The sequence below is a fragment of the Aphelocoma coerulescens genome, chromosome 6 (genome assembly GCF_041296385.1).
Source record: "Aphelocoma coerulescens isolate FSJ_1873_10779 chromosome 6, UR_Acoe_1.0, whole genome shotgun sequence".
Classification (NCBI taxonomy): domain Eukaryota; kingdom Metazoa; phylum Chordata; class Aves; order Passeriformes; family Corvidae; genus Aphelocoma; species Aphelocoma coerulescens.
Window position 1 is genome coordinate 3,254,164 of NC_091020.1, and position 14,587 is coordinate 3,268,750.

At 52.1% G+C, this 14,587-nt stretch overlaps 2 protein-coding genes across 2 annotated transcripts; both read right to left on the minus strand.

Moving 5' to 3' along the window:
* Window positions 1-193: 193 nt before the first annotated feature.
* PPA1 (inorganic pyrophosphatase 1) lies at window positions 194-10,436 on the minus strand. Its single transcript, XM_069018930.1, has 11 exons — window positions 10,327-10,436; window positions 10,093-10,157; window positions 7,245-7,298; window positions 6,728-6,847; window positions 4,961-5,047; window positions 4,558-4,684; window positions 3,937-4,064; window positions 2,458-2,543; window positions 2,162-2,231; window positions 1,066-1,105; window positions 194-523 (listed from the first exon to the last, which is right to left on the minus strand). Exons 1-11 carry the CDS (start codon window positions 10,388-10,390, stop codon window positions 492-494), a joined length of 873 nt encoding a protein of 290 aa, XP_068875031.1. The 5' UTR covers window positions 10,391-10,436; the 3' UTR covers window positions 194-491.
* A 358-nt stretch (window positions 10,437-10,794) lies between these two features.
* NPFFR1 (neuropeptide FF receptor 1) lies at window positions 10,795-14,115 on the minus strand. Its single transcript, XM_069020380.1, has 3 exons — window positions 13,784-14,115; window positions 13,056-13,155; window positions 10,795-12,730 (listed from the first exon to the last, which is right to left on the minus strand). Exons 1-3 carry the CDS (start codon window positions 13,971-13,973, stop codon window positions 11,935-11,937), a joined length of 1,086 nt encoding a protein of 361 aa, XP_068876481.1. The 5' UTR covers window positions 13,974-14,115; the 3' UTR covers window positions 10,795-11,934.
* Between the last annotated feature and the right edge of the window lie 472 nt (window positions 14,116-14,587).

The window sequence follows — 14,587 nt, forward strand, 5'->3', positions numbered from 1 at the left end:
GCCCAGGGAGGCGGTGGAGTCACCATCCCTGGAGGTGTTCAAGGAAAGACTGGACGTGGCACTCAGTGCCAAGGTGGGAATCAGTCACAGGCTGGACTCGATGATCTCTGAGGTCTTTTCCAACCTTAGTGATTCCGGGATTCTGTGACCCCTCAGCTCCAGGGAAGGAAAGGAGAGGGAGCCCCCACAGCACTAGATTTCAGTAGTTTTTATTTCTAGCATCCATACACATCCCAGGTGAATGATCTCCTGTCATGTCTTAGAGCACACCACATGACCATGCACAAGCAGGGTGTTTGGATTTTATAAATTATTTCTTCCAGCCTCCACCAGGCCTCAGCAGACACGCCACTGCTAGGTATGGAATTCTAATCAGCAAAGTTACAGGCAAGGTCTTCTTGTTGACACTGAAGCTATTTCTCTGGTCTATTCCTGTATGTGGCAGCTCCTCGGTGGGAAGGACACAGCTGTCTCACCACCATCCTCAGGACTTAGTTTTTCTGGTAGTAGAACCACTTGTCAACTGTGTGGGGCAGAAAAAAGGAGGGGGTTAGTCCCCCGTGAGCCACCCAGTTATTAGGTAGTCACGTGGCAGTGTGTATGTGTCACCTCCAGCTCAGGGGCTTCCTCGTGCCTGGCACCAGCTCCACAGCGCAGCAAAAGGGTTCTGGCACACACCTGCTCGTGTGGATCTGTTTTCCCAAAGAAGTCACCCTTCTTGCTGGGGCTGCCATTAAGAGCATCCACGATTTGGTGCAGGCAAGGACAGCAAGCCAGGCCTCCTTCTGGCTCAGCTGGCTCAGGGAGGCAAAGCCATTTGACCTCCAGCTCCCATGCCCACGTGGAAGACATGGATTTCTCCACAGGTTTATTCCCCATGAAGGGATTGGAAGTGGCAGCCTAGCTCCTCTTTCTGCTCCCAACACCGCCCTCAGCTTGCCCTTGGGCCTTGCCGTGGCTACAGCAACATCCAGGTTTAGTTCAGACCCTCATTTTCCTATGGACAGCTCCTCTGAGGAAGCCCCTGCTCTGTACTGGGATGTCAGGGTGGGTTTTGAGACTCACCTTCGGGCGGGATGGGGTTGGCAGCTTTACACGGCGGTGCCTGAAACAAGGAGGGCATTATCAGAGATCAGAGGTGTTTTTACACTCTCCACACATCATTTAGGGCAGCCCAAGCCTTTCCTGAGCACCATCTAAGATCCTGTGGCAGCTGGTCAGCTGTGGGGAAACAACTGAGCTCACGTGCAGCGTCCTGTCGCTCCCAGAGCCTCCTCACTCTGGAGATGGCCCACGTGCCCGAGGTGCTCTGCTCCAAGTGCAGGCTCCAGGGCCATCTGCTTCCCAGCACAAGCAGCTCCCACTCCAGAGTCTACACGCGTACAGGCAGCTGCTTTTTTTTTAAAACCTACAATGCTGCTTTAAAAAATATGGGGGAATAGAGGCACAAGGGACTCTCTGAGGACTCCTCTGAAGAGCTTGTATTTAACAACCAAAGGCAGACAAAATCCTTGTCTGGGGACACATCCTCCACGAGAGCTTTCAAAAACCTAATTGAGATCCCTAATTGGGATACCAACACTTTAGAAAACAAGACAATGGTTTTAAAGGTCTCTCCAAGGCTACAGAGAGACTCAGGTTTTCAGTGATGGAAGAGAGGCAAGATTTGCATTTTGATTTTCCTGTCCTCTCCCTCTAAGCCCTTTCAGGTTGCTAACAGCAGTACTTTTCAAGTCTAGGGAGAGACAATTAATTCCTGAGGCTGGACAGGAGAACTACACCAGGAATGTCAAGCTCTTCATTCTGAAGTATACAAAACCCCTGGAGGATCAGACTCTCTTTTCTCAGAGGGACACCTGTACTGTGAAGCTCTTGGAAGGCCAAATATTTAAAACCCTCTCAGAACAGCTGACAGCCAAGCTATGGCTCAGAAGTTTAGCCCTCCATGCAAACTCTGTTTGGGATGACTAAGGGCAGGGAGAAGCCCCTGGAGGAAGTTTGCTCCCCATCCATCCTGTTTAACCAGAAGCAGGTGTTCAGTCACCCAAAACATTCTGAGCATGCCATGTGCCATTCACACAGAGAGGACAGTTCCCCACACAAATTGCACCGTTTTTCCCGACAGTAACACTGGGATTTGGCCACTCAAACTGGTACTTACTGCATCCACAGTAGCTTTTGCACAGTCTTGACTACAGCAGAAAGGGCTGCCAGACACCGTCAGGTTGGTGCTGAAAGAGATGAGGCACCTGTGAGAACCTGCAAGCCCAGCCTCCCCCCCAGGAGCATTAAACAATGGAATATTTAGGATCGCAGTTACAGCTGCTGGGTGGAGGGGGAAGGCCTGGGGAGACAGCCAGCAGCTAACAGAAAGCATAGCACCACTCAGGAAGGGAAGGTCCAGGGTTTTTAGTTTAGGGAAGAGGAAGGTGCACATTACCACAAGCATTAACCCACCAGTTGATCTCCCCTCCGTCAGTTTTCTTTGTTATTAAAGCTTTCCAGTGCTCGTGGGTGCCTTTGATGACGTCCAGGGCAAAATCCTAGAGTTGGAGATGAGAACAAACATCACGTTATGTGGAAGCACCAGACCACCTTCCCCAGACTATCTGTTACAAGGAGCTGATTTTAGACAGCTCTGGAAGGGGCTGGAAGAAACCTCTTCCGCTCCGGTGCCGTCCAGGAAGAGCAGAAACTCCCAGTGCGCAACAGCCGAAACAACCGGGATCGCAGAGGGGAATTGTTTTGCTTTCGAGATGGGAGGATCTGCCAAGGTCACCGAGCGAGCTTGAGGCCAAAAGAAACTGAACACAGTCCTGGGCCAGTGCTCCATTATGAAAGCACCTCCACCCTGCTGCTCCTCCCACTCAGTTTGTCTCCAGCAGCTTGCTGATCCAGGCCTATCCAGGAGCTCTCCTCCACTCCAGGCAAATGATTCAGACCAGCAGGAAGAGACACGCAGCTAATCTGTCTTTGCAACTACTTGAAAATGAATTGGTTTCCAGGCATATCAACCTATTTCCTTAAAAATGAGCAGTATATGCTCAAGCATTAACCTGTCAGCCGGAGAAGGAAGCACTCACAGTTCTTTGTTGGTGCGAACACCGGCACTAAATGTCCTGGTTTGATACCAAACCAAGCCAAATAAAACACTGTAGCGCATGTGTGAGGTTCTTTATCCTGATTTTACAGTTTCCTTGATGGGTTTCACCCATCCTGAAGGGCACCAAGGTGCTCCAGCCCAACCCACCTAGTGCTGTGCTACGGCCAAAGGGGAAAAGTCCTTTGTGACTTCCATGTTCTTTCCCAGACAGGGCTTTTGGAAGAACTCCCCTCCTCTGCACCACCTCTGAGGCTCTGGGAGTTGAGTGACCTCACTAAACCCCTCACTGGAGGGCAGGAGGGAATCCACAGAAGCAGGATTTCACCTGCTCAGGAGCAGTAACTTATCTGATCCAACCTGAAGAAGAGGCAGAGGAATAGTGCTGCCAAGGCAAAGCCTCACTCACAGGGTGTGAGGGAACACTTCATGCCTGAAGGAAGAAGTGTTTTAACTCCTGAGTTAGCTTTAACTTGCACCAGGTTGCAGTGGAACAAAGCCAATGGGTAAGGGAGGCAAAGGGTGATGTCAAGCTGCCCTTGCTCCAGAGCTGAAGCAAATAAACCCGGTGTTTCCCACCTGGTTCTGACACGGAGGTTCCCAGCCCTGCAGTGATCCCACACAAAGAAAATAATCAACAGCACCAGGGTGATAACCCCAGGCATTTTTTCCTGGTATCCCTGCACTCACTAGGCTGGAAAAACAGCAGGATGACTGAAATCAACTATCAGCAGCCCCATAAAAATCCATTCTCTCAGCGACTCACTCATGTCCCCCACACACCCTGAGCTCAGTTTTTGCAACACGTGCCTCACCACAAAGCAAAGTGATCCTACCTTGCCTTTAAATTCCCCATTAAAAGCAAACTGGTTTTCTGGCTTTCCATCAGGTACTTTGTATCTTCTGAACCAGTCCACCGTAGCTTCTAAGTATCCAGGCTTCATCCTTCTGACATCCTCGATGTCTGGCGGGGGACAAGGAGTTTGTCAGCCAGAAACAGTAACAGAATTTACTGAACTACAGAATTTATGTGGCTCGGCTGACTTGTTCCGAGCTGTGCCTCTTTCAGCCCCTTCCCAAGCAGCCTTAGCAACACTTCAGACAGGTTCCCTGAAGACACAGTGAGTATCTCCTCAGGGAAGTTAGTGTTTCATCCTCATGGCGTATCCTGAGTGTCCCCAGGAGCACGGACACATTTAAACAGCTTTGATTAGAGCCTTGGGGGACAATCCCTTTCCTTCCACTGTACAGCCACCCTCTGCTTGGAATGCCAGGCTGTGCAGAGCACTGGCCACATGTGACAAACAGCAGTGAAATGTTTTGCTCTGGGATTGTCCTTCCAGCATCACATCTGATTAATACCACTGCACAGAAGGAGCAAGCCCTGTCCCCATCTCCTGCAGGCTCTCATGGGAGAAAGGGAAGCACAGATCCTGCTCCTCCCTCCTGTAACTCACCATTATAGCTGTCTGCTTCTGGGTCTTCAACGTTGATAGCAATTACCTTCCAGTCTGTCTCTCCCTCATCAATCAGAGCCAGCGTGCCCAGCACCTTCACTTGGATGACTTCTCCCCGAGAGCAGACCTGCAAGGACAAAGACCTTGTTGTCCATACTGATGCATCCAAGGAATGCACAACAGGAGGCTGTGCAGGAGCTCAGCAAGCAGCCAGGCACCACGAAATTAGCTCTTGCTGTCAGCAGCTCATCAGCCCTAGCTCATCTCAGCAACAATCTCCAGAAGCAGCAGAGGGAAACATCCCATTGTTAAGGGAGAGGAGGTAGGAAATGAATAATGCCCCTGGATAATTGACTTTGGAGACATTAATTACACGTTTCAGGAGACATTTAGGATGCATTACCTTGCTTCCAATTTCGCACACATCAATCGGATCGTTATCTCCACAGCAACCAGTATTTTCATCCTTGTGACCTGGGTCTTCCCAAGTCTGGAAAAAAACCCCAAACCAACATCAAAATCAACCATACATAAGAATAAGAACATTCAGGTCTAAAGATGCAATAAAAAGCAGGTTTATTTGGGGCATGCAGTTGCCTGCAATATACAGAGGATGGCCCACTCCACACCTGCTTCCAGGTCTGGTGGTTGGGCTCCTGTTTCCCTTGTGCCTGGGAATTTTGAACCCAAGTTAAAAGGTCTCATCTTCCAAAAGGCAAGCAGCTCCTCCTACCCACAAACCCCCCTTCAACAACTTTCCAGACTTCCTCCTCCGTCCCACAGCTGCGTAAAGGTGAAGTTCACATCTATAAAGGGCACTTGATTTGGCTGCCTGCCTGTTCCTCTCCCTATTCATTCCTTAGCAGAAGTTTCCTGAGCTCCAGATAGCAGTCCAGCAGAGATGGCAGACAGACAGGGTGTATTGTTTCCTTTTAATTAAACAATTAAAGACACTGTTAACCCTAGAGAAGTGATAAGAATGCAGAGTCCCACTGTGCTCCCCAGTGCATCTCACCTGCTGCGGTGAATGCAAATTGAAGGACACGACTCCAGAAGCCAACTGACTCCAAAAACAAGAGCTGTTTAAAACACACTCCTGATCAGGAGTGAAAAGAACTCCATGCCCACTTGCATCATAAGGAACACGTACTCCTAAGGTGGCTGAGACATAAAAAAGAAGGAATGTTCTTCCCAAACCTCTATGTGCCAGGACAAGACCAGTATAGCCAAGACCTTGTGATAGATCCAGAGTGTTCAGGAAGATGTTTTGACACCTGGGTGGTGCTGTAGGGCCGCTCACAAACACTATCACATTTCTCCACCAGGAAGTGTTAAGCTCTTGATGCATAAACACCTTTGATCCACAAACACATGACAGAGCAAAGGCTTCAAAAGACGCAATTCTGCACAAAGAAGCAGGCTCCAGAATCCATTCAAGCAGGAAACAACTCAGCTTTGATGCCCTGTGTTAAGCCATGTGGGGAAAACACTCGACATGTGCTACTATCAAGAGTAGAAATACCAAATTCAGTGTGTTTGCCTGTGATCTGTCACTGACAGCTTATTTCTCTGAAGGAAACTCCAGCCTTAGAGAACATCAGAGGCGAACAGCCTTGTTTGAAGTCCCTCTATCTAGCAGTCCCCAGCCATTTAAGAGCATGTGTCCAGATGTCACTATCATGGTCCCACCTTGCCAGCTGTTTCTGGGAAAGCACATCTGTGCAGTGGTGGGCGTTGGCAAGAAGAGTCTCCCATGAAGATTCAGCCTAAATCCTGCACCATTAGGATAAAACTTTGTGCTTTGCCAGGCAGGAACTGAGGGCGCTGCACTGCCACATGCCCGATGACAGCTCCCTCCAGCCACACAGAAGGACCTGCCAGCTCCTGCCCAACCAACCTCCGAGCACCTGAGGGTGAGCAGCAGCTGCTCATCCTCAGGGAGCTTGTCTGTGACATCAGATAGAAGCCTAAACCTTGGGATTTCTGCTTTAAAATATCCCTGTTTTCCTGACAGGTTGTCTCCCTCAGCAGGATAATATATCCAGCTGCAAACACCGTGCTCCAGATCAGACTCTCTGCTGACCTTTTTGCTCATTAATACAGTGGCAATCACAGGCACCCTCCCTCCTCCCCATCAGGATGGATGAGCAACTGGGACAAACCACAGTACCTGTGGGATAGCACCATAATTCCAGATGTAGCCCTTGTGGGGAAACACGTTCGCTACAAAGCGCAGTTTCCCTTTCTTCACATCTTGCTTAATTGGGTTCAAGGGTTCCTTTGTTGAAATCTGAAAGAAAAGTTATATAAATCTCTCAGCTTTACCCTCTATGAAAAAAAAAAAAGTGATTTTTTAAAATGGAACCGAGAAGCCAAGAGACCAGGAGATGATGCTGATGCCAGCGGCAGATACCGGACAACTCCTGTTGCACTACCATCCCTTGGGATATGGTTTCCAGCAGACTTACAAGCCTTGGAATCACATGGGGTTAAGAGCCGTAAAATATTGCTTTAATCATGGGAGAACACCAAGGCATTCCAACTTCTGCAAGCTCAGCCTCCACACCAGACCTCCAGCATTAAGCAAGTACTGACAGGAGAGGTTAGAAACCACTCTGATTCCAGAGGCGGAACTGAGGAGGAATCAGCAGAGCCAAGGATTAAGACAGGAACTGTAACGTAATTACCTCCATTTTAGCGTTTGTCCATCGAGGTACCTCCACAACCATGTTGAAGACATTCTGAAGAAAGCAAAAGAGCAGTGAGTGGGAAGGAGTCTTGAGGCCACGCTTTAAACCAGGAACACAAACAAGTGAACACAAAACCCAGCCAGTTCACCTGAAACACTAATTTTTTTCTGGTTTTTTTTTTTTTTCAGTGCTAATTTTTATACAGCTGATAAAAGTCCTGTAGCCCAGTCAGTCACATGTCATCATTCCAAGCTGAACCCCACGGAAGACCCCAAAGGCCAGACTGAGGTTCCCACATGCTCTCCATCAGTTGCCATCTACAAACATCCCCATCACATTCCCAGGCTACAGGAACAGGTTAAATCAACGGCAAACAGCTGCATACAAACTACCCTGGACAGAACAAAATGGGGTTTAGGCCATATTTATTAAATACAACATGTTTAATGCTCCAGGAAGAGCGACTCTGGCCATTCAGAAAAGACAAGACCAACAGGACAAGCCATTTATTTAATAATGTGGGTATCTGTGTACTGCCCTGAACGAGTGAGAACATCACTCCCAAATATTCTAGTCATGATGTAGGGAAGGATGCCCTTTCTCCAAGCTGACACTCCTGTAAAAGCAGACCTTGCTAGCGGCATGGTGTGAGGATAAAAGTGTGGGGGAGAAAGGCAGAACCACATCTCACAGTATCTTGTTTACAGGTGACACTTGAAAACATCTCCTGTTGATCCAGCTGGGCTGACAGTTCAATGTCAGCCTCCTCTCCAAGAAAACAAGCTTTTCCACACTTGAACCTTAACATCTGCTGTTTGAAGAGATGGTGGCTTTTTAACAAAAAGCCAAACCCTGCCCCCTGGCCTGGGCAAGGTTTCTAATCCCCACTTTAGGCAGTATTAGCATGGCAAAGTCCCTCGAACCTGTATTGCACCATAATTGGATTGGTATTGTGCAACAAGTGCTGTTACATCACTGACTGCCCACACCCTTCCCTAGCAGAGCTTTATTACACCTCCTTAATTGCAGGGGGTCACTGCTCATCTGCATTTTATATGTAGAAAGGCAGATAACTATTTTGATTCCTAACTCGAGGGAAGGAATGAGGCAACAGGAACAGGCTGGGCCGAGTGCTTACGTCTACAGGCAGAGAAAGCTGACCTGGGGCTGCATCTTTGTAAGGACTGAAGCTTCCCCATGGTCCAACCTGGCCTAAGACACACAGAGAGCAGCCCAAGGTCACCCCTTTGCAATGACACAGGTCCAGGTAAGGTCAATACACCCCAGTCCAAGACTGAAAAAAACACCCTGCAATCCTCTCAGTGTCTTAGGAGTCTGAGGATAAAGATCAAGGAGCTCAGACAGAGTGAGACAACCTTTTGCTCCAAGCTGGGCTCCGTAATGTCGCTGGAAGCCCACCTGCTAAGTGATGAGTAGAACCTCAGTGCTGAGGCACTCCAGCCACAGAGAGAGCCCCATGGGACCAGCACTGTTGGGTAACTTTGGGGACTTCGACCTTCAGCTACTGTGACTTTTTTCTCTGAGTGACTTGGCACAGAGGTGCCGGCAGCAGCACTGCGTGCCTGAGGGCACACCAGTAGCCCAGTTTCCCCTGTTATTACCAGTTCAAGGAAATCCTCCTCACCTCTGTACTCGCTCCCCTGCTCCTTCCTCCCCTGATCTGCAGGCATCTGCAAAGCGTGGCATTTTCTGGATTTTCCTTGTCTGGGTTACCTGCCAGGCACCTGCATTGGGAACTGCTTCACCACTGTCCTTGATGACTACAATCCATCTTTTCCCTTCTGAGAAGGCAAAAGCCACTTCAGACTTCCCAGAGCACCTCAGGTAGCTCCATCACCTTCACCTCAGTAGCTCAATCAGCTGCTTTTTAAAGGTTCATCTCTCAACTCTGCATATTCTTTTCCTTTCCCAGAACCACTCCCCACCTCTGAATTTCAGCTCTCTCTAACAAGTATTACTTGGTCCACCACATTTCTCGAGCTGCACAGCTTTTTAGCACGTGTCAGAGAAAGAAACAAGCTACAACAGTGAAGGACACAGTCAGAGAGCCTGAGGTACCACTGAAAAAACGTTAAATGAAAACTGAAACACAGCCATTTTGATTTCCTGAAGCTGGGGCATTTTTTACTCAGAACAGCCTAATTTGACTAAGCACTGGCTGCTAGAAGGATGTGAAAGCCCTGCAGCACTGCAAGGGGCAGGTTCTGCCAGGCAAGAGGTCCCAGGAGATGCTACAGCAGGAATTTAACATCCTCACCCTCTGTTCAGTGTTGGATTATACTGCAGGCGTGAAGTGGCCGTACTGCAGTCAAAACCCAAGCCTGAGCTATTATGCAGCACCCATAGAAATGGATGTAGATGTTACAAAAAAAGCACTTTCCTGCTTAGCAAACCCAAAACGCCTGCATGGGTAAGCTCAAGCCAACCACTCGCATCTCTGACGCAAAAAATGAGAATGAGATCATCCACTCTCTTCTCCCGGATGGCTTCGCCCGAGGCCAGGACGGCAAGAAACTCATTCCTTGCAGGGTTAGACATTGGCTCCATACGGTGCTCCTGCAGTGTGGGGAACTGGGAGCCTCCCCCGGGTGTTTCAGGACCCTCTGAACCCCTGGATGTTTCAGGACCCCCCGGTGCCGTGGATGTTTCAGGGCTCCCTGATCTCCTGGATGTTTCAGGACCCCTGTTCCCCTGTGTGCTTCCAGATCCCCATGTCCCTTGGATGTTCCAGGACCCGCCGGTCCCTTGGATGTTTCAGGACCCCGGATCTCCCGGATGTTTCGGGACTCGCTGATCCCCTGGGTGTTTCAGGACCTTCTCTTACCTTCCCGGCGTCCGCGTAGATGGGGATATCGTGGAAAGGAGAGATGTAGCGCCCGGCGGCATCCTCTGCAAGGCAAAGGGAGGGGACCGAGGGTGAGATGCTGAGGGGACCCGCCGACAGGTCCCACCTGAGCGGACCCAGGCGAGCGACGGCGGGGTGAGGAGGGGAAGAAGGGGGCGCGGGGTGTCCCGCGGCGGCTGCCGGAGCGGCGGCGCGGGGCAGGGCGGCACTCACTGAAGAAGAGCCGGTACTCGGGGCTGTGGGGCCCGGCGCGCTCCTCCACGCCGTACCCCGACATCGCTGCGCGCACGCGCCCGCCGCCGCCGCCGGGGGACACTGCGCAGGCGCCGCGCGCGCGCCCGGCCCGCCCCGCGCCACGCGGCGCGGCCGGGAATGGTTCTGCCCGGCCTGGAATGGTTCTGCCCGGCTTGGAATGGTTCTGCCCGGCCTGGAATGGTTCTGCCCGGCCTGGAATGGTTCTGCCCGGCTTGGAATGGTTCTGCCCGGCCTGGAATGGTTCTGCCCGGCTTGGAATGGTTCTGCCCGGCCTGGAATGGTTCTGCCCGGCTTGGAATGGTTCTGCCCGGCCTGGAATGGTTCTGCCCGGCCTGGAATGGTTCTGCCCGGCTTGGAATGGTTCTGCCCGGCCTGGAATGGTCATTCCCGGCTTGGAATGGTTCTGCCCGGCCTGGAATGGTTCTGCCCGGCCGGGAATGGCTCTGCCCGGCCGGGAATGGCTCTGCCCGGCTTGGAATGGTTCTTCCCGGCTTGGAATGGTTCTTCCCGGCTAGGAATGGTCATTCCCGGCTTGGAATGGTTCTGCCCGGCTTGGAATGGTTCTTCCCGGCTTGGAATGGTTCTGCCCGGCTTGGAATGGTTCTTCCCGGCTAGGAATGGTTATTCCCGGCCAGGGATGGTTCTTCCCGGCCAGGAATGGTTCTTCCCAGCCTGGAATGGTTCTTCCTGGCTAGGAATGCTTATTCCCGGCATGTAATGGTCCTGCTCGCCATGGCCGCAACAGCATGGGCTGGCATGGACTGGCACAGCATGGTCCTAGCCCAGCATAGTTCAGCATGGCCACGATAGCAAGGGGTGGCATGGTCTGGCATGGCATGATGCATGTTGGCATGGCCACAGAAGGGTGGGCTGGCATTGTCCGGCGTGGCGTGATTCTGCCCAGCATAGGTGTAACAGCACAGGGCGGCATGGTGTGGCTTGGTCCTGCCCAGCATGGCCACTGCAGTATGGTGGGATGTGGTCCAGAATGGCTGCAATGTCCTGCATGGCATGGTTTGGTCCAGCAGGAGCACAATAACATGGTATGGGATACCTTGGTACAACATGCCCGCAGCGTTGCCCATCCATGGAATGGCCATGGAATGGTCCATTCCCCGTGGCCATGGTAGCATGGGGTAGCATGCTCCAGCACAATATGGCTTGGTCCTGCCTGGCATGGCCATGGCAGCATGGTTTGGCATGGTCCGGCATGGCATGGCTTGGTGCAGCACAGTATGGTGCTGCATGCCTCTCCATGGCATGGCCAAACATGGCATAGGATGGCCTATTCTCTCTCCCTTCTCCTGGATCCCTGCATTCCCTGGCCCCATGCCTGGACTGGGGCTGGGTAAAGGGAATTCTGGCAGGGCCCAGGGGCCTCTGGTGCCAGGGGGCTCGGCTGGGGGCCCTCTGGAGGGTGCCATGGAGGAAGTGGAGGAGCCAAGCCAGGGACAAGGCATCAGTAGGACACACCTTTATTTCCATGTCTCTTGGCCATAACACAGCAAATCCCCACTGCCCGCCCTGCAAGCCCTTGGTCCAGAGTGGTTTGGTGGCCATGGCTCCTCAGCCGTCCCACGCAGGGACACCAGTGCGGCGCGGGGCCAGCGGCCCTGACTCGGATACGGCCGGCGAGTCGCTGGTTCGTGCCTGGGTGAAGACGCGGTTGCGGGTGCTGAAGAGGGTCCCACAGCCGTGGCTCCGGGGGGCGTAGGGCCTGCGGTGGCAGTGGAGAGAGCAGAGGGGGGCCCTGAAGACCTCCTGGAAGCCCCGCCGGAAGTTCTCGTTGAAGTAGCCGTAGATGATGGGGTTGGCGCTGCTGTTGAAGAAGGCCAGCCAGTGGGCAAAGGGGTAGATGTAGACGGCGAGCAGGCGGAGCTGGCCCTCGCTCAGCCGCCCGTAGTCTGTCAGCAGCATCAGCGTCCAGAGGGGCAGCCAGGAGATGGTGAAGAAGAGGGCAACGATGATGAGCATGTTGATGACCTTGGCCTTCCTCCGGGAGATCCTTCTCCCCTCCGGCTCCTCCCCACTGTGGGCAGGCGCCACCGACTTGAAGAGCTTGAAGGCGATGCGGGCATACATGATGATGATGAGGGCGAGGGGAGCCACGTAGATGTGGGAGAAGAGGACAGTGGTGTAGATCCTCCTCATCCCTGTCTCAGGCCAGGCCTCCCAACAGGAGTAGAGAGGGTAGGAGTTGTTGTAGGTGTCCACCATGAAGTGGTGCTCCTCCCTGGTGACCGTCAGGGTGATGGCAGCGGGGCACATGATGAGCAGGGCCAGCACCCAGATAATGGTGATGGTCAGCAGGGCTTTCCTCGGCGTCAGCTTCTGCTGGAAGGGGTGGACGATGCAGCGAAACCTGTGGGAGGACAGATGGTGGTGGCTTTGGGCACCTGGTGGGACATTCCTGGGGGTAGGAATGGAGGGTGAGGTGGGTTGCTCTTTACACGTGGCTTTTGGTGGCAGAGATAGGTTGGGGTGTCTCCAGCTTTGGTGTTTTCAGCCCCGTGTGGGGAAGGGCACCTTGCTGGAATGCTCCATGGACAGCTCTGTGGTCCTCCTGGAGAGCTGTGACAGGCTCCTGACATTCCCAGGAGCTTTCCCGCAATGGAGACCACAAAGGACACCTGGACCTGCTGGAGGTGGCTTGGTCCCCGCGTCCCCACATTCCCATGCCAACGTACCTCTCCACAGCGATGGCCACCAGCGTGAAAACGGAGGCGGAGACAGACATGCCCTGCACCAGGCCGCTCATTTTGCACATGGTGTTGTCAAAGGGCCAACCTGTGAGGGGACACCGCAGAGGCTGTAGGTGCCTCTGGCTCACCCAGCCACTTACAGATGTCCCCATCCGCTGTAGCGTTGCTGGGGGATGCTAAATCCTGCCCTAACAGGGGGCTTGTATGGAGATAGCCTTTAGCAGCACGGATCGTTGGAGAAGAACCCCAAAACTGGGGTGCACATTACACTTATAAACTCAAGGAACATGGTGGCTGTCATTTTTCCTACCGCCTTTGGGATCCTCAATCAGGACTTTCATCTTGTTCCTTGACCCCAATACCAAGGCAATAAATAAATCACACCCCATAATCAATAAAGACAAACCCTGCCCTATGGCCTGGCTGCTGCTGCAGCTGAACCCTCCCAGCTCCCTTATCTTTGGAAAGGTCAAAAGGCAGAGCTGAGCCAGCACAGGAGAAGGTGGATGCAGGAAGAATAGGAGTTCTTTTCAGTGTTGCTTGGTGAAGAATGGCTGAACTTCAAACAAATATGCAAATGCAGCATTAGGGTCAAACTTATTTTGCCACAAATGGCCAAAACCTCAAAAAACCAAAAGAAGATGTTTCCCACTCGTGTAGAGTACACTTTCTCTCCATTCTTCGTGTCTCGCCCCTTCCTCTGTCCTGCTCACCTGTGATGAGGTTGTCCACCAGGGTGGTGGGCATGCAGAAGATGCCCACCAGCAGGTCACTGATGGCCAGATTGAAGAGGAACATGTTGGTGACTGTGCGCATCTGGCGGTTCTTCACCACAACGAAGCACACCAGGACATTGCCAATCACGCACATGAGGAAGATGAAGGTGTAGGCCAGGATGAACATGAAGGCCACGGGGGAAGAATGCTGGTAGTACGCCAGGAAGGTGTAGTTCTCCCTCAGGAGGTGGCTGGTGCTGGAGTTGAGCCACCAGGTGCCATTGGAAGGGCCTGGGGAAGGGAAGGCAGGAAAATGAAGCCAGGAGAGAATAAAGCAATTATCACCTCCATTTCTTAATGCCTCCAGAGGTGGGTTTTCTTGTTTATTCCAGTGCCCAGGCTGGCTGGGACATGTCCTGCTGGACTCATTGCAATGCCCCAGCAAGTTTCCTCCTCCTTGGGTTACACAGCTCAAGGATCTGCAGCACCTTGGCTGAATTATTATTCTACATAATTATTATTTGATACCATTGATGTCATTATTTGATATCATTATTATTTGATATCATTATTATTTGTATCATTCTTTTGATGAGGAATTAGAGCAACCCAGAAGACACCCTGATCTCATGAGCCTTTTTTAGGGATGGTGCAAGGAAGACAAATCCACACCCCGACACTCCAATGCTCCGGCCTTATGGGAGCTGTATCCGTGTGGTCCCAGTCACGGCTGGCCTGGGAGCATCTCTGCCCCCGGGTTCTCCTTGTGCTTCCAAGGTTTACAATTCAATATTCAGCAAG